This window comes from Polistes canadensis, unplaced genomic scaffold, assembly GCF_001313835.1.
Source record: "Polistes canadensis isolate GaletaPanama2010 unplaced genomic scaffold, ASM131383v1 scaffold_50, whole genome shotgun sequence".
In the NCBI taxonomy this organism is placed as follows: Eukaryota; Metazoa; Arthropoda; class Insecta; order Hymenoptera; family Vespidae; genus Polistes; species Polistes canadensis.
This window is the reverse complement of record NW_014569597.1, coordinates 521,505-547,013: the sequence shown is the minus strand read 5'-3', so window position 1 is coordinate 547,013 and position 25,509 is coordinate 521,505. Positions and strand designations below refer to the sequence as shown.

Here is a 25,509-nt window from a genome sequence, read left to right as displayed (position 1 = left end):
TGTCATCGTCGTAATAAAACACCATTGAGGTTATCATAGAAACGTTTAATAGAAAAATATACTTACTTTTAGTCTTCATTGATGACTGCAGGATGGGTTTCCTACCCTTAGGATGACGATGAATAAAATAAAAAAAAATAAAAGATCTGTAAAAAGAAGCTGAAACATACTAAAGATTATATTATAATACAATATTCCCTGTGAATCATTTCTGAAGGCATAGCACACTTTAAAAAATATTCTATTATAAAGAATTAATGTTAGAAATAAAAAGTTGTCTAATCAGCACAGTTGTCGAATGCTTTAATTAGATAACACGTTAGAAATAAAATTATTAAATAGTTTAATACGTTACACGTTCGCGTTAGATCTTAACTCGTTAAAGGACGGCAGGGGAATGAGATACGTTACTGCTTATCCTTCGTCCAACGTTCGGCTGTTTACGTTTTGCTTCGGCTGTCTTTCTTCTGTTTTCACCTCGAGAAATTCCTACAAATATAAATACATATTCATAATTGCCTGTAGTATAGGTTGAATGTTTTGTTTTTTTATTCTCTCTCTCTCTCTCTCTCTCTCTCTCTCTCTCACTCTCGTTCTCACTCTTTCTATATAGGTTAAAAAAAGAATAACGCTTACCACGATGAATCTGAAGATAAAAAAGAGTAAACACAATTTTTTGACTGAGTATATGTATTTCTGCTGCACTCTCCCAATGCATGGGAACCTAGAAAAGTAAAAAAAATAAAATTATCATTAGTATAATATAAAGGAAATTAAATATATGAAGGGATGTGCACGAATTACCTATACTTATGTATATATGTCTGTATATGTGTGTATGTGATAAAAATCCAATTTAACACGAAATACGATCTTTGAATACATAATTATGAAAAATAATTAATTAGAGCATCATTAGAGATGGTAGCAAGTATCGATATCGTGAAAAAAGCTCGAAATTGGAAAATAATATTATTAAGTAACATTGGTTAGGATTGGCGCGAAACTGAGATACATCGATGATTATATTAACACATATATCTTTCGTTAGTATTCATTCAGTATTTACAATTGTATAACTGTAATTTATATATAATAATTACATCTTTATAGCGTAGTTTTATTTGAACAATTGCATAAAAGTTGCATAGACACTAGGATCGATTAATTAACAATTATTTTAATGCACTAATGCACTTTTCTTATGTTACAGCTAAATTTTACCCTCGAAGTCATCACTGTGCAAGAGCATTAAAATAATTACATAAAAATGATAGAAATACTGAAATCAGAACGTTATAATCTTAAATTTTATTGATTAGTTGAATTATTCACTTTATACACATGCGCAACGTTCTCGGAAAGTCATATAAACAATATTTAATAAAAGAACTTTCATTGACGACAACATACCAGTTTGAAGATGAATTTCGAGGAGGACGGTGCTCCGAACATATACTCAGTACTTTTAAATTGCAATATACATTTTTTTCGATTAATTAACAATTATTTTAATACTCTACTGTACTCTACTTATATTTAAGATTGTTTAAACACATACATATATATTGATTTAAGCATTACATATCTATTAACGTACTTTGAATAGTAATTAATTTCGATCTTGTTTTATTAGATGAAAATTTTTTCCTCGAAGTCATCACTGCACAGGAACGTTGGAATAAATGTACATTAGTTTAAACAGTTACTTAAAAAAAATAAAATACTAAAATTAGAACGTTATAATCTTAATTTCTATTTATTAGAAATAATACTCTCGTTAGTCAGTCTAACAGGAGATTTCGAAGAGGAAGGTTCATCAAAAGGTGCATCCAAATATTTTTATTACTATCTACATTTCCATCAATTAATTAGCAATTATTTTAATGTACTAATGCAATTTTCTTATATTAGAGCTCAATTTTACGCTGAAAGTCATCACTGCGCAGGAGCGTTAAAATAATTACATAAAAGTGAAGATATTCGTCGTACAGACACATGAAACATAAATTTTTTCCCCATACACTTCATTTTTCTCACACGTACACAGGTATTTTAAATCGTTAGATTTAACAGCAAACCTTTGAGATTTTCTTTTATTCGAACACCTTAAATGACTACTTTATAAAATATATGTATAAATGCATTTCAACATGTACTCACATGTTTATAGATTTAAAATCAAATATAATTGTTTAAAATTCTAATACAATAGAACTATATTATATATACTATCAAAAAGAATACAGTATTCTTTGGTTGTATTGTATCGTCATCGCGTTAAGTATCTACTTTCGCCCACTGTTGGTCCTGGTAGTAACTAAAATGAATCTGGGTAGATAAAAAAGGGGACTTGTGAACTTCTTTGTATTTCTGTATTCTTTGTCCGCAAGGATAAATCGATAAGTTTCTACTGATTGCCCCCTAGGTAACAAGTTAACAACAATTAGTTAATAATCCGCGTCGATTAGTTATCAACAGTTTATGGGATTATAGAATTGATTTATTAACTATTGATATAATTTTCGAAAGCGGGATATATCAAATAACTTACTTTCGTAACATTTTTATTGAAAACTCAATAAATTAACATATACAAATGATATAAAAAGAATTTAATGAAAACTCGTAAAGTAAAGGCCAGGTGGCAAGCTGTAATTATTGAATAATTAATCGCATGTACGAACAATTGATGATATCATTAAAAACGAGAATGCATAAAAGAAAGAAAGGATAAAAACTTGAAATTTATTATTCGTCGTTATATCGAAAATTCCATCAAGCAATTAAGGGTTAAGTTTTATTACTAATGGTAAGTAAAATAGGAATCGCGCCAAACGGGGGAACAAGTTTTATAAATTTTGTCTTGGATCATTACTCTTACCTACAATTCCAGAAAAAAAAGAAAAGCGCATAGAATTCACACGCGACAGAAGTAAAACTTCTGTAATTTTTTGTAGAATCAATGTGCATATTCTTAAAAATTGTATAAACTATGATTAGTTTTGCTTATCGCTGTACATACATTTCATTTTTGAAACAAATTATTTGATAAATCTAAATGTTTCATTTGATTATTTCAAAAAAGAAAAATGTATTAGAAGGATCAAAAGAAAGTGAATGTAAATAAATTTAGATCGAATTTAGCACAGCTATTTGCCCGGTAATATTTACGCTACATCTTTTACAATTAAATTAGGATAGATTCCAAATAATACCAATTCAGGTTTTACCGCGAGTAAGTTACTGAGTTTGGAGACCCAACGAATTAATATTCTACTTCTACAATAATATTTTTAAATAAATTCATTTCATTAGTCAAAATTCAACGCGGGGAGAAGTAGAGTTGCATCATAAAAGGCTAGTTAAGTTTTATTTTTTATTAATTTGATTCTTTTACTCTCTCTCTATCATTATACTAGTAAAACAATAGTTTGTACCCGTTATCCTGCTATTTCGTATCTTTCTTGCCGTTTCCCACAAGTTCTGCTAAATCGATATTACCCCGTTTCTCCCCCACAGAACTGAAATAACGCGTTTCCCTCAAAACCTTTCACTTTTTCATCTCGCTTGAATATTTTTGGTACTCTTTCTCTCTCTCTTTTTTTCTCTCCGGAAAGAAATTTCACTTTAAAAATTCAAATAATTCATATTTCTAACGAAATTATTCTGCAAACCATTTATATGAAAATTATTATTCTTTTTCATCTACATTAATATTTTGAATTTTATAACATTATTATATTAAATGTAGTCATATATACAACATTGAGACAAATGATTTCTCATTAAAATAATTTTCCTACAAATGTATTTAAAAGTAGTATTTACTTTTTTCTTTTCTTTTTTCTTTTTTTTTGTATATAATGCATCAGAGTGCGTGACACTTTGGCGACCACACGCTCGTAATGGTAAAATCGAAGCAGCAAGACCAGACCATTCGAAGAACTCAGCTAGAACTGTCGTTTGCATGCGGCCAAACTTCCTGACAATATATCCATTTCCCCTAATCGTTCTTGAATACTTCTCTAGAGCGAGTACTTTCGAAGGATTCGACAAGTCCGGTCACGAACGAGAACTACTTGTACAGACTAGTTGATCACGGAAAACGTAGTAGAGATATTGGAAAAGTTAATATTATCGTCAGAAGAATTTACCTTTGTTTTCCTTTTCAAATGAATATTCGAAACATGCACAAAATTTTAATTAAAATGTATAAACGTTTAAAAATAAAAATGATAAATTGTTTATAATTATTCCAATGAGAAATATATTATAACGTACTTCAATTTAATTAAAAAAATAATCATTTAAAAGTCCTTTGTTAAAAAAATCGATGAGATTCGAAATAAGGAAAAGAAGAATAAAACAAATATAAAGCTACGAAATGTATATTAATGAACAAAAAATTAATTCATTATATTATCTCTTTGTATGGAAATATTTCATTTAAAAAATCTATGATATTTATGCGAAAAATTGATCAGATATATGATATGTCTGGGAAATATTGACAAAATTGATCTTGTTTGAACGATATAATCCAAGAAGGTAGATAGGGAAAGTACATTTTCCCCTTTAAAATGATACCGGTTTCAAGTTTCTTCGACTTTCCGTTCCGGAGACATCGCCTTTGAAAGATTTCCATTTATTATTCGTGATATATGTATGTTTGTAGTACTACTGGTAGTACTACTACTGATAGTAAAATCAAATAAAAACTACTACGGCTATTGATGATCAATGAATTCTAAGAATATATGTAGGTCACTACGAATTTCTAAGAAATTATATAGGTCAATGAGTCGTCGCAAATATTAATTATTCGCATTCTCGTATCTTTGAAATTAAAAATCGTTGATACTTCAAAATTATATTTTCATTATAGGGGGAATTTTTTATCCGATTTTTTCAGTCCATCGTTATTAACCACTTGTTGTAAAAAATTTCTTATAAATCATTTTTTTAATAAATTTTTTCTAATATAACATAAAATTATCCACATGCAGATACATACACACGTATATATACGACTAAATTATTTATTCTAAATTAATTCTAATTTCTTCTAAACAATTTTGACAAACTAATTTTTGGTAAATTGACATGAATAAATCTTTACAAGTAAATATATATGCATATGCATGCAATAATCTGTTATAAACAATTTTTGATAAGCTGACATCAAATCGTATATATGTATATAAGAATATATAAATATACATTTATTCGCTATTTGATTATAAATTTTTTCTAAACAAATTTGCATAAAAGTAACGACATAATTCATTTTAATTTCTCAAAGATACAATATTCAGATAATGCGTAAAGTACACGTAGAGAAAAAAAATATTTATATGAATTAAGATTAACACTGAGGAATTATCTTAAAATAGGACGTTAATAAACTTTTAATTAATGTACATTTGTTTAATTAATCATAATAATAAGAAAATTCTGTTGAATGTTTCGAATATGTTTCTTCGTTAAATAAGACACGTAATAATAAACAGAGGAACTTACACTTCGCTTGATTATTGTCTGCCCGTTTATTTTACGCTCGTTACATTTGCACCACATTTACATTAAGATACTATAATCAAACGTGTGATAAAGAAGAAACAGAAATTGAGAATATAACTTGAGATAGTAGGACCGCAATACGTTGGTTTCACAAATGATTCCAAAGAGAAGTGAAACGATAACGAGTTACCATGATCATTTTCAACTAATAATCAAAGAAATTTACTAAACTGAATTCAAATTTGATCGTTTTTTTTTTTTTCTACTAACACAGTAATATATCTGTCTCGTTTATTAATTAACCGTTTATTTATTAAGAATAGAGAATGAGAGAAAGGAAAATAAAATGAATGAGAGAAAAAATAGAACAAAAAGAACTTATTAACAAGAAAACAATCGAAATCCAATAACGTCGAACTTGATAAATAAAGCTCTTTTGATAAGAAGAATAATTATAATAAAAATAATAATAATAATAATAATAATAATAATAATATTAATATTCTATAAATTTATCTTTCTCTTTTGTACTCTCTCTTTCTAGCACAAATATACAGGATGTTTCGCATTCATGTACATGCTCATGCTCGTACTCACGCTTCCCTACATAAGAAATAACGTTATTATATTGAGGAAAATTTTCTCTCAAAGGAGTAACAAACTATTGAACAAGTGTATCTTTGTTTTACCTCATTGAATATATCTCAACGTCGTTTACAATAGAATGAGGAGTAAGTTATATGGTGGCGTTTAAAAATATTCCGGTGAATTTAATTTTTGTAGTTAAAAAAGTAAAATTTGATCACAATTTTGAGAGAGAGAGAGAGAGAGAGAGAGAGATTTTCATATAATAATTTATTAAAGATCTAGGAACCGCGATGATTTTTGAATTATTAAATATTATTTAAACGGAACCAAAAGTGACTAAATAATTGTGAAGGCCGTTACGTAAAACACCCTGTATATTGCTCGTATGTATACACAGTATATTTTATCGATACATCAAACAATCCAAACCATTCGGCGTTTGCAAGCGTGAAATTCAGCCTGGTGATTTATTATCGATTGCACCTTTCGATTTTCTACTAACGTTCAATAATCTTCGCGTGATGTATTTTCTGAAAACAAATAAAACAAAAGGGCCGACGAGAGAGGTACACTAAAAATTCGTTTTGTTCTTTTAAAAAAAAATAAACTGAAAAATATAAACCCGAAAATAAAAAAATAACAAAGAAAAAAGTGAAAAAGTGAATAAAAAAAATAAGTATAAAAATATGAAACGGTTTCGAAGCAATTTGTTATTCTTTTATCTGCATAGCGTAAAATCATAATTCAATGGAGTTTAAACAAAGTTTAAGCAATGTCACTTTAGTTAGTTAGTCTTTTTTTTTATATAATATTTTTTTAATACAAGAGAGAGAAAAAAAATAGAGAAAAATATTTAACGAGATTCGTCTTTTAAAAATCGACGAGGGAGCAAAAGAAATATGCACGAAAGTGGCGTTTTATAAAAAGGTGTGAATGAAACGAAAACTTGTGCTTTTTCAGTTAAATAAGAAACATCTTAATGACTCTTCAACCAAACCTTCTGGAAATTATTAAAGAATACGTAATCGTTTTTTATCGCAATTTTTTCTGTTTTTAAACTCGAGTACTTCATAAGTTCATACTACGTTTAGTTACACAAGTATTTCAAAGCATTCACAGTTATTTTAACGACGATGTTGCTTGCGTCTTGCGTCGTAGACACATTTAGGTATAAAAAAAAAAAAAAGAAAAAGTAGTAGAAGAGAAAGAAAAAAAAAGAAGAGAAAATGAGAAATTTTATTTGAATGTGTAAGCCTTGAAATATGATTGCTCTTTATTCTCTTTATCGTAACGGTTTATAAATAGTATACGACCATATGTTTATGTTTATCTGTGTGTGTGTGTGTATATATTAGCGATAAGAGGACAAGGGAAAGTTCCTAATTGGACGGCCGTGACGACATTAGACCCCCTTCAGTATTATAAACGAAGCAAACGGTCAGGAATAGTAGTTTTTCTCTTTGTCCAGCAAGCTTATTGTAAGATCAAGTATGAATGCAGATCGAATGTTTCCAACACACGCGACTTTTCCATTATTATTAAAGCCCTACAATGACTTAACAGATCAAATTTTGCATAAATATCAGCAATCAGATAAAAATGTTTACTCAAAATTCAATTCAAATTCGATTGTTCAAAGAATGAACAATGAGAGATGTCGATAACGAAAATTCAATAAGAAAGAGAAAGAGGTGTATTTTATCTTTACCAGAGTCGTCTTTTGATAGGAAGTTCAAAAAAAAAAAAAGAAAAAGAAAAAAAACGAAGAAAAATGTCTTAAAAATTCTCGCAAATATTCTTGAACCCATCTCATTGTTAGTTCGATCGGTAGAGAGTTATCACTTTCCCTTCAACGAGATAAAACGATTTAAAGGAACGCAGAGACCTATTCGAAGTATTTTTCAAACAGGAAGAAGTAACCTTTCAATTGACTTTTCCTTCCTTCTCCTTTGTTCTCTCCCCTTTTATCCTTTCTTCTTAAATAAAGTCTTAATCCGTAAGAAAAGTCTATCTTTCGGATAGAAATCGTTCAACAGAAACTACATGCTATTCCTAAAAAAACAAAGAAAAAACTTTTCCGACATTTTTTCTCTTTCTCTCTCTCTCTCTCTATCTCATTTCACGTTAGTTTTAACTCTATATGCGAAATCATTTTTTAAATATTCATCAACAAAACCGCGAGAGATATTAGTGGAAAAATAAGAAAGAAAGATGGTATAGGAAGGATTTAGGTAACCCATTGAAATTCCTCAAGAGATGGTTTCCCATAACTAGAGTAGTTTCGAAATAATAATTGAAGTTCTACATGAGAAGAGAAAGGAAGGGGCGAGGGGGGGGGGTGAGGAAGAGGAATTGAGAGAATAATAGTCTAGTTTCGATAATACAATTTTGAGATATATTGTCTGATTCGACCACTTTCCGTTTAGTTCTGGTATTAATTGTAAGCAATTCTCTCTCTCTCTCTCTCTCTCTCTCTTTCCGAAACGTGAGATAAATAAAGAGAGAGAGAGAGAGAGAGAGAGAGAGAGAGTGAGTGGAATTCCCAAAATGTTTGGAAACAGATCAGTAGCATTAATCGATGTTGACCTAAAGTCACGTCGATAGAGAAACACGAGGTAACAATTCTTCTTTAATTGCGAATACGCGAGAAGCGTGAAAGAAAATGGGGGAACGCGATTGAAGATTGAAGTTGGAATAAAAGAAGAGAGTGGGAAAATGGGGAAGGAGAGGGAGAGGGGGAAGGGGCAAAGGAAGGATATAAAACCCGTTGAGGTAGAAGAAACGGAATGGATTGGAGCCACGAGTGCTGTTGTATGAACAAAAGGGAGAGGTAAAGAAAAAGAAAGTAAAAAGAGCGGGAAATAAGAAAGAAAGGAAGAAAGAAAGGAAGAAAGAAAGAAAGGAGAAAGAGTGCAGAAAAGGGAGAAAAAGGGCAAAGAAAAGTAAGAGAGAAAAAGAAAAGATACTCCTACCCCCATTTTGAAAGCAGCCTTCCCCTCGAGAGACGATAGGAATCACATTCGAAAGACTGGTATAGTGTAACGGGTGTGCATGGAAAATAGATTAGGCGTGTTTTTGCGCAGTTACTTAAAGGGTGGTATCCTCTTACGAGGGGTGAGAGAGAAAGAGAGAAGCAGACGGCGAGGTGGCTTCGGAAATTCGTGCCGGAAGGCTTGCACCTTGACGATAAATTCTACTAAGAATGACTACTCTACAGAGAGATAGCCTGACTTCTGTTAAATGCTCCACCGCCAGGCGTGTTATTATTCTCCTGATTGCTTAAGAAAATTTCAATCTTTCCCTTTCTCTCGTTGTTCTCTCTCTCTCTCGTGTTTTAGATCTAAGGAGTCACTTCAAATTATCCAAGAAAACATTATGGGTAGTAGCTCGATTAGATAACACAAGAGGATTAGGCCAGCGTTAACAGCGTAGAATTATATATTCTTAACAGATATGATCTAAGTGTATACCCTCCCGTAAATTTGTAAAATTTTCAAGCCCAGATAAAAGCTGGGAATAATTTCCCCTCTTAGATTTTTATCGAAACGAACCGAGAGAAAATGAATTTTCTCTCTCGCAACCATTTTTCTTTTTTTTTTTTTTCTTATTTTTTATTATTTTTATAACCCCTTATATGACTTATATTAATTTAATACCTCTTTTATGGATATCAGAGAGTTGACTTAAATAAACGGTTTATGCGATGATCTTTACTTTCGACTCTCTCTCTCTCTCTATCTATCTCTATCTCTATTTCTTTTTCCTTACAACTATTCTATCAACCACCAATGTTATTAACTTTTCAGAACGATTACTCTTTGCCAAATTACCTATAGAGTTTCGAATTTCGAACCTTAGCTCTACTACCCAACAATGAAACGACGAACGCAACCTGAATTAAGATCTCAGCTAAAGCTTCAGTACCATGCCTTCCTTGGGTTCATTTAGTCTTAAATGAGTATTCGTCGGGGAACTTTCATTGAATTAATTCCTATTATTTAACGCAGCTCTTTCATTCTACCAAATACCGCAATTCACAATTCGTTGAAAACTTCTAGAACGATTAAATGGACTCTTGAATACTTCTTACAATTAGACATTCAAATCGTGTATGCCTTTTACCCAGTTGCATCAGAATAATACTCGATTAACCTTATCAGTCTAATTTGTTTCGTGTGAGACATTCAAATACACTGACATAACTATAACGATTGTATGTGCATATATACTTTTTATGATTAGTCTTTAGAACCAAACGATCTTTTCTTCGCAACATGAGTTATGACTGTTATAAAAAGTTGTTTTCTGTTGAGAAAATATTTACGTGTTATAATTATACTCAGTGATGAGCCAATTTGCCGAATGTCCACTGTGAACAAATTGCAAAGGACGTTGTAGTTAAAAGAAAAAAAGATGGAATTTTGTTTAGGACAATTATTCATAAAATTAATCCTAAGCAAATAAATATTAAAATGATAGAAATCTTTGAGAAAAATAATTAGCGTCGTGAATTTTTCCATACTTGAAATAAAATGATGCATTTGTTTCGTATGTTAATTATATTAATTTATTTATGAAAAATTATTCTTTATACAAAATGGGAAGAGCATTTTCAGTCTCGCGGTTAAAGTGGTTTAACCGTTGGTACTAGGAAACACACAAAAGAAGAAATACACAAGGTCGCGTTATACGAAATTGGGTAATTTCCTTTTGCAGGTTCAATAGGAAAAGCTTACTCTCGACTTTCGGCCAACGAACTTCCACAGTCGTGAAACATAATTTCGTAAGGAACAGATGTCGCACCGACCTGAAAATTACCTCTGTTCGCTATTAAATTAAATTATGTTTCTGGCTAGGTGCCAAGTTGTACCAAGGGTTTTCCGTCATCCAAGCTCGACCCCCTGATATTGTCCAAAGGATTCAATTCTCGCTCATTAAAACGAAGCGCGCAGATATTAATCAATTTTATTCCCTAAGATAATCTCACTAAATTCTAACGATAATTTACCGATGATATCGCGTTCGCATTAAATATTACGACGAGAGGAAGAAAGAAATTTGTGAAAAGGAGAACAAACATTTTCTTCAAATTTAAAAGCGTGATAAAAATTAAAATCCTGATTTTTATAAACTTAGAGAACACACCACGAGAAGATAATTTCATTGCCGAGTTTCTTCTTGAAAATATAAAAGACATTATCTGTTAATAATAAGAGTGATAAAAAAAAAAAAAGAAAAAATGATTAGAAAGTTGGTCGTAAGATCTTTTTAAAGTTTAAGATAGGATTACGAGCTCTAATCTTTTAGTACATTACCATTCGGTGAAAATCTAATTTTTGCTTGTTCAAACAAACCGATATAAAATTGTTAGTATACATATATTTAATAACCAAATATATTATGTTACGTATTATGTAATACATAACATCTCAAATATTTCGTGTATATTTGTATATTTTTTTCGTGCATATAAATGTCCGAAATCTAATTATTATAATAATAGAATTAAAACGATACAAAAGTGATTAGAGTAAAATGATATTAAACTATCATTCGAAAAAGTAAAAATCTAGAGAGTGCAGATCGGTTCTTTGGTATAAAGACTACTACTATACGTTCCAATATTTCGACAGTTATATCGACTTTTTACCGTCCACCACCAGGACGAAATGGTTTTCCCTTAGAGAAGAAAAATGAGGTCGTTCCGCGTGAAAGCGACAAAGCGTCGTCGTCGGACTTGCGAGATATCACAGCTGAACTAAGCGCAAGCACAAGCACAAGCGTAAGCACTACCCTCTACCCCTGCACTATATGAACACTATGGCAATAGATGATGGGATCTCGCGGTTATAGGATTGCTGTGTTACATTTTGTGTTTGATAAGCGCGTTAGATAAGTACCAAGATATCAACGGTGTGTTAAGGGACGGATAGAACGTACTCATTAACGAATGGAAAAGTTCCACCCTTTCTATCCCTTTCTATCCCTTTCTTGGCTACTTGCTTTTGTGAACAATATAGTAGGCCACATAACAAGTGAAAAAAAAAAAAAAAGAAAAAAGGAAAAAGTTTCTTTTCAAGTCGGAAGGGTATTTTTTTATATTTCTTTCCCCTCACCCTCCCGCCCCACTCCTCTAAAGATAAAGCAAGCTCTCGAAATTGTCCAGTTCGAAAAAGAGTCGGGAAAAAATCGGTCCTGTCTAGATGCCATGTAGCTTTCAACCCTCGACGACGAGAGTGCTTCAAAATGGAACTATAAAATACTAGAAAATGTTCCGTTTCTTTTTATTTTTTTTTTACTCCCCTTTTTTTCTACACTTTTTTTCTCCTACTTTTTTTAGTAAACGTTAAAAACACGCTCGCACCTCACGCGATGGGGGTTCGGCGTCGTCGCGTATTTTTCCGCTTTCTCGATTTCGTTGGCCTCATTAAACGATATATTCGTTTCAGATTCTTTTTTTCTTTTTTTCTCACGGCAGAACTATATTTTTATTTTTATTTTCATTTTTTATTTTACGCGTTTTCTCCTAACGCTTAATAAACGCTCGAAATTAATAACGTAAAATTGCATCGAGTTAGATCATTTAATATATATAATTATTAAAAATGGATAATTAATAATTAGTAATAATCATCTGTTAAACTACAAATATGATAAAGTAAAGAATCTTTATTTTTAATAGATTAGCTAAACGAAATTTAATTTTTACTGAAGCTATAAGTTTACTACTTTTTTCATGATCGATATTTTTCTAATACTCTAGCAAAAGAAATTCTCGCGCGCGCGTGTAAAATAAAATATTCTTTTTCATCGCAAAAGCGATCCTCGAAATAGGTTAATATTAGATAATTAATAATTAATATTAATCATTTGTTATATAAACTACAAATACGATAAAGTAAAGAATCCTTTTTTTTAATAGATTAGCTAAACGAAATCTAATTTTTATTGAAGCTATAAGTTTACTGAAGCTATAAGTTTACTACTTATTTCGTGATCGATATTTTTCTAATACTCTAGCAAAAGAAGTTCTCGTGGAGTGTAAAATAAAATATTTTTCCATCGCAAAAGCGATCGCCGATCCGTTATGATCTTCCATTATTTCCTATCCACTTCTTTTCAGGACAGAGCCATCGAGCCGAGACTTCGGTTGCTATCACCAAGAGTCGGCTTAAACTGAAGGATCTGTCTCCGTTATGAAAGTTCTCGATCGATTTGTCACGCTTTTGCGGATATTACGTTCATTCTGTGTACTCCTTAACATTTCTTTTTTTTTCTCTCTCTAAACTCTGATGCAAGAAATAATGACAAACACAAACAAGGATTAAAAAAAAATAACAATAAATAAATAAATAAATATATAAATATTGTCTACATACAATGTATATTAATGGTTAATGTAAAATATTATTAAATCAAATACCAATTAAATGTCATCAATGAGAAACAAGATAACAAGATAACAAATTTGGTTAAATCCTATTTATTATAAGAAATAAAAGTGTTAAAATAATATATCTGTACTTTTTTTATTCGTGAAATTACAAAACATCAATTCAGATTGTGCCGATGGGTATTTAATCGGGCAAATAAATAGAAGACAAAATGTATCTCATCAATATATTCGAATGTCGTTTGAATTATTTTTCTTTTTTTATTTTTATATATAAAATCTAGAATAAATTACTATTCAAGCTTTTCCTTCATTAAAAGAAAATTAAATGAATTTAATTATTCAATGTATGTAGACTGCAGAGAATATCATACAAAAAAATCCAATATAATTGAAAAGTTCGGCTGTCCCATTAAAAATACTTTTCACTAATATTCCAACTGAACTAACTTTTATTGAAACTTTATTTTTCAACTGCACTTCAGATATCATCTCTTTATTTCTTTCTCTTTTATTTTTTTATTTTTTTTCATCTACAATATTTGTAACGCTACGTAAAAAAATTTCTTTTCAAATTTCACGAAACAAAAATATCCTCGATCCGACAATTTTAGTTTATAACATTCACTTTAAAATCTCAGCTTATAAAATTGGAAAGTCTGAGAATATTGTATCTTTAAATAATTAAATTAGAACTAATCTGTATAAAAAGCTGGAACGTGCACTGGTTTACAAGTAAAAATTTTGAATTAAACCTAAACCTAAACAATAAGTTACTATTATACAAGGTAATAATTAAACCAATTTCTACATATGGAATCGTAATGTTGGGCATATCAACAAAAAAAATCCACGTAACCATACTTGAAACATTGAAATCCATTATTCTGAGGATCATAGTTAACGCTCCTTGGTATATTACGAATAAATCCACAAAGACTTTAAGATCAAATCTGTTTAAGAGGAAATATTCAATCTGCATAATAGATACAAATTCAAACTAAGAAATCATTCAAGTGATCCAATAAGGAAGCTTTGATAATGTCCCAGTATAGAAGTATTCCAGTAAGGAGTACTTTGAAAATATACTTAGAAGATTACACAGGAAATACCAAAAAGATCTCACAGCATAAGCTGACACGATTCTATCTTATCTATAGTTAAGATGTTCTCTACTGACAATGAGAGAGAACATTTATGTAATACCACACTCATTGTAAAACGTATCTGCAGAATGTTCACCTTGAACAAATTGCAAAGGAAGTTGGAATTACAAAAGAAAAAAGAAAACAAAAAAACATTAAAATATTATCTTAATAACATTAAACAAATGAAAAACAATAAAAGTATATTTTCCAATGTAATAATTAACACTGGATTACCGGAACGCGTCAATTCGACTCATTTACGTTTTTATTGCTATATATTTAGAAAAATTTAAATAATTTTTGCTTAAATCATATGTTGATTTTTAATAGAATAATGAAATGTATACAAATACTAATTTCTTCTTCTCTCCACTCCTTAGTTCTTAAAATCCTTACGTTATATACCTATTTTGATATACCTATTTTTTATATTTGGTCATTTTATTTCTTGTGCATAGAAACGAAGTTGAAAATAGTTTCACGCCTCTATCCGATATAGGAAATATTGAAAAACGGTTGAATTGTCAAGTTCAAGTAATATGCAAAGGAAATGGAAGTAAGGGCGTCTATGCTAAATGTAATAAAAAAAATCTGCAGAAAATATATTTCGAAAATAGAATATATATATATATAAAAATTATATAGTATAAAAATTCTTTAAAATAAAATGTTATTTTTGTCTTTAAACTTCAATCTTTTAATGTTTGATTCAAATTGACTAAATTCAGGTAAAATAGGTAGTTATATACAAAATATCTGGTAATCTAGTGTTAATCCATTAAATTTTCTTGTATCTTGAATTTCCAAAAAGTGATAAATATATATATATAGAATAGTAATAATAAAAAAATGTAAGAAAATAATGAAGAAAATAAAATAATAATAATAAGATGAAAAAGAAGAAGACAACAAAGAGAATAAGAAAGAATGTAAAATAATGAGAATAAAAGATTGAAGAAGAGGGAGAGAGACTAGACTATTGGTGATAAGGGAGGGGAGTAGAGAGGGTAGTAGAGTAGGAGGGTTGATACGTTCGTAGAGGGTAGCGTTGATGCAGTCTCGGAGCTAGTCAGTGGGTGTCACAACGGAGAACCGACCGCTCGTACTACACTAATATTTCGACTCCTCGTGTATCCTTCCGAAACCGGTATCATGCCACGAAGATATTATATTAAAATGACTCAATTGATATCATTTTCTAAAATCAATCGCGAGTATTTACGTCTCGCGTGCGCAATCGTACGATCGAATCAAATTATTCAATTCGAAATTTACGACGAGTGAGTTTCATTTAGATCGCGGGATCATTTTTGTTTGATACTTTTTATTTCTTTTTTTTTTATCTTTTTCTTTTATTTTTTATTTTTCCTTTTCTTTTTCTTTTTCTTTTTCTTTTCCTGCCCCCACTTCGGAAAGAATTATATTGTAGGAATTATTATATGTGAGTCGTGTTAAAAAAAAAGAAAAATGTAGATCGAGCGATCGATTTGAGTGCTTTTCCAAGAGAAAGATCCAACAGGTTGACTAAGTATGTGTGAATCAATGTGATATTCGTAAATTGTAAGAAAGTTTGACACACTCTATCCTCGAACAGGTGTTTTTTCTCTCTCTCTCTCTCTCTCTCTCTCTCTTTCTCTCTCTCTCTCTTTTCTTTATCTATGATCGAGGAGTGGCTTCCGTTTTGATAAACTCGTCGGTTTATTCGCTAACGGTTAATTTGCACGATTATTGTCTTTCTATTATTACTAGATTATTATTCGCAACTTAGAATGAATTGTTTTTGATTTTTTAAATAAAATTAGAGATCCTTTATCAGTCGGCTTCTTTTTTTTTTGAATTTTTTCTAATCTTGAATCTACGAGATTTTTGTCGATTTATCAAATACTATCTCGATAGTATTGATTTTATTATTTTTCAAATTCAGAAGCGACACCAATATGTTCTGTATTTTCTGGATCAATATTTATTGGGTCGTAACATTTCAAGTATCCAATCACAAGTCCATACGAATTTTAATTTATTAGAAATTGCACTCGATCAAAGTACTGCATTGGATTTTAAGGTATTTCAATTGACCGTTTGAATTGTTCCGAGAGTTTTCAAATTCTTTCATTATTTTGATCTATTTGGTTTTCAATTAACAAAATTCCAACGAGTGAAAAAAACGAGTAATAGAAATATATAAATATGAATTTTGAAATACTAGAAAATGTAGAAATTTTATAAAACTCTGAACGAGAAAATATTTACGAACTAATGGTTTGAAAAGAGAAAAATAAGTTCGCGTTACAGGAAAATGTTGTTCTACGAATCGTCGGAGTACAAAATGAGTCAATTAAAAGTTTTCACAGTAAGATATTAAACTCTGCGTTCGCTATTAACAGAAGTTTTGATTTCGGCGTCTTCCCTTTTTTTGGTTTTTAACTTTCACGATGCGAGAACACGAACGAGGTAAAAATATAAAGAAAACAAGAAAAAAAATCTAGCTTTTCTGAATCGATTCACCGAATATTCTTCATTCTTCGAATACGAATTTTCGCGAACATATTTTCATATTAAATGGCACTATTCAATTCATTTCAATTCATCTCGCTGACATTTCTCATCAAAAAATGACAGTGAATGAAAGTTTCTATTATTTTTCCTTAACCATTCTTTTCTTGTCTCCACCCATTGATAAATTATTTTCCAAATTCTATGTCAAGTGTAAAAGTATCGTTCTCTGTAAAATCAGTCTGTATTATATTGTTATTACAATATAATATTATTTTAAATAGATTAATTTTTTCAAAAGAATAAACAGAACTCAAAAGCGTACATTATTTTCCATATAATTAACAAAACCCATATTCTCGATTAGTGATTGATCGAAAAGATAATATAATTTTCCCCCTTTATCTCTTTCGCTCTTATCATTTCCATTCCTAAATTTGTATCCGTCTACGTTTATAATATCATGCAAATTAAATATGAAAATCGCGAAGATATTCCGATTAAAAAAACCAAGTGAAAGAAAGAAAATTGGCAAAGGCAATACTGTTTGTTTCATGCATTATGCATGTATATTCAATGGTTACTAAGAAATTTGAAAACAAAACTAAAGATTCTCGCTCGACGTTCACTAATTAAAAAAAGTTTTTTTTTCTTTTTTTAGCAAGAAATTCATACATAGGTATATTATATATGCACATAGGTTTAATAAATTTAATTTATCTTGAAATAGAAATTATTTATTATTTATATTCTATTAGGTATATCTGGAATAAAATGGACAAATGAAATTAGTTAACTCGATAAGCTGACACAGGTAATCGTTGATTCGATTAATGTTTAGAAACATACTGATCCAAAGAACAAACAATAGTGATCGATTGATGGTAGAATCTTTTGTCTTTGGCAAAATGATAATGGGACAACAGCTGGATTACGAAGGTCGGCTTTACGTATATTCGATAGTTAATATTCTCTACATAGATGGACGTATCGACTGCAACTCCGTAATCAGGACACTACGAGCTCGTGTTAATTAGTGTCGATGATAATCACAGAAATATACATATGTATATGTAAATTTATATTCTAACGGTAAGCATCAAACATGTGATTCAGATATACACACACATTCATTCATACATAATACACTTTAGTAAATGACGAGCAAAATGTTTGATCATCAATTACATTCAATTCACATTTGTAACGCGTAACTTTTATTCATTTATAAAGAAATGAACCTAACAAAAAGTATACTACACGTCGAAAATGTAAAAGCATTTTTTATTGTTCCTCTATATTCGAGAGATGATCTCTTTATTCGAGGTATTCAACAAACTCGTTGATCAAAGACAGGATAATTACCAACAAACATTTACCAATCATTAATTAATCCATATTAGGGTATTCAATTTCGACAATAACCCTCTTCCAATTCTATCAAAAGCTCATCTTTCTCGACTCTCACCTAGATAATTCAAGAATGAAAGGTCGTAGAGATTTTAATAAAATGTTAAACATGATAGGCTTTAATAAATGATTCTTCAAACTCAAATTTCAAACACTGAGGATTTTATAAATTATTCCAAATGTTTCATCTATTTTCAATTAATCGTTGATTGACAGAAACCAATGTTTGTTATTAATGAAGATAAAGATAAAGTGTGTTTGCAAATGATAAGATAAAATATTTGATTAAACTTTTGAATGATATTTTTCAAATCGTTCGTGTAAGTTTGTAAACTTGATCATTTCGAGCTGCAACGAAATATTGTAAGAAAGAAAGAGAGGAAGAGAGAGAGAGAGAGAGAGAGAGAGAGAGAATATGTTTTCTCGACGCAACAGGTACATTCCTACAACAAGTTATAGTAACGTCAAAAGATACATTAAAAACAAAAAAAAAACAAATTGAGAAAAAAGAAAAGAAAAAATAAAACAAACAATAAAAACGCAAAATAGAGGAAAGAAGTCGACGACCGATAGGAAAAGATAGCCAACGAAGTGATTAATGAAAGCATGTTTTTAATTGGGTGGCACACCACCTAACTACTTTCTTTCGTTTAAAATAATATTCCTAAGTTTTCAGAAGGAAAATTGTCTCCTTTTTATATCTTACTTCGTCACGTGAAATCGAGTAAATTAATCAAAAAGGGCTTCTTCATTTGTCATCTTTGTTCGCGAAAAAAATGTTCGGGAAACCGTTGAAAAAGATGAATGATGAATTGTTGTCGTAATCGAATTATCTTTAATATCGTTGAACGAATTCTAATCATTCTCTCGATTTTTAAAAATTTATCTTTCAAGATATAAATAAAATTAAACGAAAAAAAATCATTTCTTTAACAAAAGAACGAATAAAATTGTTCCGTTTTTTTCTGTTTCTTTTTTTTATACAAAATATTATATATGCCTAAATAAAATGTCATCGTGTCGAAAGTAATCGTCATGGACGCTGTGAACAATCGTTTATATTATTCTTTCCGAGATTTTGCCGGCAATTTGATAAAACGTATGAAAGATTGAATCTTTCGACGATAAGAACGTTGCTTAGAAACTTATGAATAAACATTGATATAGAGAAACGCGAAGAAAAAAAAATATTATCGGTAATACTATTCGTGGATTTAAATAGAATAAGAAAATATTTTTGATCTTAATTTCGAATAAGTTTATTGAAGAAAAATAAATAACTTAAAAAGGGGGGGAGGGGGTTCTTTGAATTCTATATTCTACCGACGCTCTTAGAAATTTGAACAAATCATCATCAGAATATTCTTACTCGTCTACTCTGCATTTAAAATCGATTAACCTGATTCGAGGTATTCTCTCTCTCTCTCTCTCTCTTTAACTGAAAATTGAGTGAGACGGAAATAGTATAGTACATTGGACTTCCTACCCTTTCCCGTGAATATTTTTGTTCAACCATTGCAAACAATAACTCATCGATTTCGAACATTTAAACAATGTGAAAAAAAAAGAATTTATAATTATTATTGAGAATGGGTTTTATTTCTTTGTTGTGAGTAAAAAAAAGAAATATCAAATGGGAAGTATCAGTCTTTGCACGTAATACTTCGATTCTCTATCATCCAAAGATATATGAATATTCAAGCACTGCCTTTTCGTTTGAATCCAGAAAAACTTCCCTCTGGCGATTTACCTAACTTTTCGTTCTTTTTACCAACCCCTGACGTTCGTCGGATGACGAGAACCGTGCACAGAGAAATAGAGTTTTCTAATATACACTTATCGAAGAAGGATCTCTTTAAAACGAGATAGATGGAATAGAAAAATTTCCAATCTCGTTTCAACGTTACATATTTATCCAGATTAAACCGAAATAACAAAAATCTACAAATTTTCCTCTTTCGTACTGTTTCTCGTATAAATTAATATACATATATCAACTTTTTTTGTTTAAAGTCGAATTCAATCGTAAAAATATATATTTCGTGCTACGAACGAAAAAACTATGAATCAAATTATATTTCGATTATTATATATTGTCTTTTTTGTCGTTTTATTATCATATTTTCCCTTTTAACGGCATTCGAATTACCTTTTTTTACTAGGAATACTTTTTCACACACCTATGTACGACATTTCTAAATAGGTCGAGCATCTTTTAATCTTTTACAATCCCGCTTTTCTGGAATCAACAGCACAAGGCATTTATTTTTTTCCAACGAACCATCGTTCACTTGACTTTAGTGATTTAACCAGAAATAGTATTTAAACTTAACTAGACGGTTTATTAATTTCGATTACATTCAATATTAAAGTGAAATCAAAATTATGCAAATATTCATATACTTGCAATTTGGAAATAATTAATAAAATAATTCAATTAAAGGGGTGAGAAAATATACTTACAGTGAAAGAAATTAATCGAAACATTTTTTCAAAATAAAATCCTGCTAAAGAACAAATAAGTTTCATAACTTCTTTCGATTACACTATAGATTACAAATTACATTCAATATTAAAGTAAAAAAAAAATATGTAAATATTCTTATACTTGCAATTAGTAAATAATTAATAAAATAATACAATTCTAGTGAAGATATACACTTCTTACAATGAGAGAAATAAATCGAAATCTTTTTTAAAAATATTTTTTAAAAATAAAATCCTGCCAAAGTGAACAAATAAACTTCACTACTTCTCGAATCGTCGGAAGGAACAAATATCTCGTTTTTATCATTCCGATCGTGAAACGTTTATTCTTTAAATATTTTTTTGTTTTTTCTACTCGGAATTCTTCAGCACTCAATATCCCACTCTCTCTCTCTCTCTCTCTCTCTCTCTCTCTCTCTCTCTCTCTTTCTCTTTCTTTCTTTTTTCCTTTTTCTTTCTCCCTTTTCTCTGATATCGCGTGCCAAGTCTCATTTAGGTCTTCGAGATCCCGATGACCAAGAATAAAAGTTTGAAAAAAGCTTGAATGAAGGGAAACACATCTTGAATAACGAATAAGCTAGATATTTTTTCTATATTCTAAATCAACTGGTACGTCAAAAAATCTTATCCTTTGATGTCGCGTCCACTTACATTTCTTATTATTTCGATTGAAATTTCAATTTCGACGGTTAGAAAGATTAACGATGTAACGAGAAATTTTTTAGCTCGACAAGGCCAATTATTATCCCCATTGCGAAACGTTCGCTTTTATCAAATCAAACAATTCTCTCACCTCGGCAAGTTTCTCATCTTACCGCAAAGAAAAATGAACTTTACGAGATAAGCTAACGGGTCTTAAGATTCTCTTCATTAAGAGAACCTTTTGAAAAAAAAAAGAGAGACCTATTGCGTAGGATTAAAAAAGAAAGAAAAAAATGACAGATCACTTAAATTTAACATTTAAATTTAGACTCGAGAAAGAAATGTAAACTAAAGAAAAAAAAAGTACATTAATTTTATCTAAAACAAAAAAAAAGAAATAAAACGACTTTAGGAAAAGAATGCGTATCGTTTTCAAACAAAATAATTAGATAATTACAAATTAAATGAAAGAATTATGTAAAATTATCTTACAATTAGTCAAAGAAGAAATCCTCCTATCGAGATTAATTAATAAATCGACGCGAAATTTTCTTTTTTTCGTAAAGATAATGTGCATCAGTACGATGATCTGATGTTTATTAAATAGTCAGATTTATATAAACAAAAATATTCAATGGATATACTATACATGAGTTATTATATTGTGTTTTAACGGTGAAAAATTCTTGTGGCTCGTGAAAAAAAGAAATAATCTCGCTCGCTCGCTCAAGAGAGAGAGAGAGAGAGAGAGAGAGAGGAGAGAGAGAATAACAAGATCGGAAAAGTCTCATAGAAAGTTTCATCGGAAATTCTTTGCGCCCACCCTTTCGAACTTCATTCGAAATTCACGCCAAGTGCGCCGTACGTTCGACCCGACAAACGTGACACGATCTAATACCCCTCTGCTCGATTTCACGAAACTCAAAAATGAGGTCACAGTTGTAAGCGATTGTGCTTAAGCTCGATTTACCCTAATTCGACGGACCTCAACGAATCTCGTTCGAAACACCGCACAATTTCGATGAAGATTATTCGTTCGTCGTTAAAACTCGGACGATTTTAAAGGAAATGACTGGAACGTGTGTTGTTCAAGTGGAATATCATTAAAGAAGAGTAGACAAAAGTTTCATGGAATAGAATCGAGTCTATATGCTTGAGACCTCTTGTGATTAAAAAAAACTAAAGAAAAAGAAAGAAAAAAAGAAAATTTCGCGATTATGAAGTCATGAAGCTAATAATATTGGTGTCATTCTTGTTGATCGTCATCGATTGGAGTGATGACACTTGGAAAAAGTTCGGCCAAGCCTTCGAATTATCGAAAGAAGAAGGTCGAGATATCGATTGGACTGCTGGTGAACCATTCGTGGTTTTGCAAAATGACGAGACGAAAATTCAAGAGAGTTTATCTCTCTTCTATAGATTTAAACGTCCCAATCGTGTTTATTCGGAAAATCCAAAGACCCATCATCCGATTCGACATGCGCGTAAATATTATCGTTCGGTAAACTCATCCGTCGTACCAGAGATTAAATGGCCAATCAAAAAGGAAGCTGTGGTCGAGGGTGACCTCCTTTTGGGAGGTTTAATGATGGTTCACGAAAGAAAAGATTCGGAAATGTGTGGTCCCATTATGCCTCAAGGTGGAATTCAAGCCCTCGAAGCAATGCTTTACACTCTTGATCAATTGAATAGCGGTGAAGGTATTGTACCGGGTGTCAAAATCGGCGCCCACATACTCGATGACTGTGACAGGGACACTTATGGACTTGAAATGGCGGTAGACTTTATTAAAGGTAAGTACCCTCGAGATATGGTTGTCACAGAAATTCGAATAAATATAATAACAATGATAAGGGATTCTCTTCGTCTTCTTTTTTCTTTCTTTTTTTTTTTTTGCTCAAACAAAGTGATACAAAAATACATTAAATTATAAATAAAATAAAAAGTTACCCTTAATATTTTGATATAAATTTCACATTCGAACAAATAAAATAAGTACAAAATTTTATTAACAAATTCGTCTACTTGAACGTGCAATTATACTAAATAAAATAGAATTAAAAGAAAGATAAATAGAAGAAAGGGGAATGTCTTATCTATTGTTTCATAGTCGAGAATATATTTTCTCTCCGTTGTGATTTTAAAAAAAAGTTCCCTGTCGAGGATCATAAATAAGAGAGCGAGTTCTTCGACGTTTGAATGAAGAAAAGGGCAGACCGCGAAGAAAAAGAGATAGGTCAAAAAAGATGTTGGTAATAAACGTAGGAGAGAAAAGTTTTTCACTCGGTCATATTTTCTAGAAAAGATACTCGACTTTTATAGACGTTTGCGAGTAGTCTCGAGAAAAAATTTCCACCGTATGATATTTTTGTGCACTCTTTCTCTCTCTTTCGTCCGATTACGAAACAAACCAACAATTTCAAATCATCAGTATAATGTGTTATAAGATAAATAAAAAATTTATACTTAAGCAATTTTTTATTTTATTTCGTGCATTTAATCATTTTAGAATTTTTCTATTTTTTTTTTTTTACCATAGGAATTTTTCCAAGTCTTCTACGTATAACATTAATCATACCTAGTGCAGTTTGATTAATCCGTCCTTAAAACAGGTGACTTGTCGATATCGTAAGAACATGCTTCATATTCCTTTCCTACTTACATTGCGATCATTTTTCAAACACGAAGCAGCAGCATACCTTTTTTTATATTTTCTTTTTTTTTTTTTTCCCCCAGGTTTTTTATTCTTCTATTTACCTTCTTCTTCGAGCACTATGGAAAGTTACGTTATTCACGTCATCTTTTGAAACTGGAATCTTCTTCTCGTTTTATATATTGTATATGTATATCATACTTAAACGATATCCAAATATTGATGGGTCTATACGGTTAACTTTATTTTATTATCAATTTCAAATATTACTTTATACGTAGGAGATTCGATTTACTATATTTTCGGATAAAAATTTCAATCGAAAATCAGTCTTTTTCTTCTTTTTTTTATTTTTAATATTTTTGCAAATTTATGTTATCGATCCATCGAAAAATCATATATAAAAACGAGAAAAAACTAAAAAGAAATGGACGAAATTGATATCAACTTATTTCTATGATTCTTTTTAACTCGAAAAAGAAAAAAAAATAAACCTCGAACGATTTATTTGTAAAATATAATCTTTCGATAAGAAAAATATCTATATCGAAATAGAGTCGTTTGAAATACTTCAACGTCAGTTTATAGCAGGTAAATGTGTCGACGTACTATTAAATTTTTCAAATACAAAATCGAATCGTATATCCTCTCTCTCTCTCTCTCTCTCTCTCATTGTTTCAACTAAATTCTTGATAATAATTCATAGAGATATTTTCAACTTTCAACGTTTGAAAACGTCAATATACGAAATAAAAAGACATTTGAAAATAATGCCAACTCATTCGTATATTTTCTTATCTGGAAACAAACTCGGTAGATCTTTTTTTTATAGACGTTTTAAAGAATGAAAAATAAAAACAAAAAGAAAAAGAAAAAAGTAAGAGAAAAGGCAAATACGATTAATGAACCGAATGGCGAAATGCAACGAATAAATCTTTTGTCGTTTTAGATCAAAGTATGAGAGAGAAGAGGGCTTTACGTTTGCGAACGAACGTGAGAGAGAAAGCTCGAACGATAAATGTGTACAATCTACGAATGTACTTGCTACGTATTCTCTATGTGCGCAACGTTCCAATTGATTCTCGCGAAAACTTGCAATTCTCACGTGGTAACACGCGAAACATTGATGAAAACGTACTATATATTGAACACGTAGAAAGGATTGCGAACGA

General features: G+C 30.3%; 1 protein-coding gene across 9 annotated transcripts in view; it reads left to right on the top strand.

Annotated features, from left to right (window-relative positions):
- Positions 1-25,509, top strand: part of LOC106785430 (metabotropic glutamate receptor 2-like) — a 160,770-nt gene that overhangs the window by 71,884 nt on the left and 63,377 nt on the right. Inside the window, exons 1-2 of one of the 9 annotated variants that reach the window (XM_014745896.1) lie at positions 15,571-16,180; positions 22,540-23,477. The exons of 3 other annotated variants lie outside the window; for them this stretch is intronic. In XM_014745896.1, the coding sequence (XP_014601382.1) occupies positions 22,910-23,477 (568 nt within the window). In that variant the 5' untranslated portion in view covers positions 15,571-16,180; positions 22,540-22,909. Of the gene's footprint in view, positions 1-15,570; positions 16,247-22,469; positions 23,478-25,509 lie in introns of those variants that run through there. 5 more of the 9 variants (XM_014745891.1, XM_014745895.1, XM_014745894.1 and 2 more) reach the window with 5 other exon arrangements.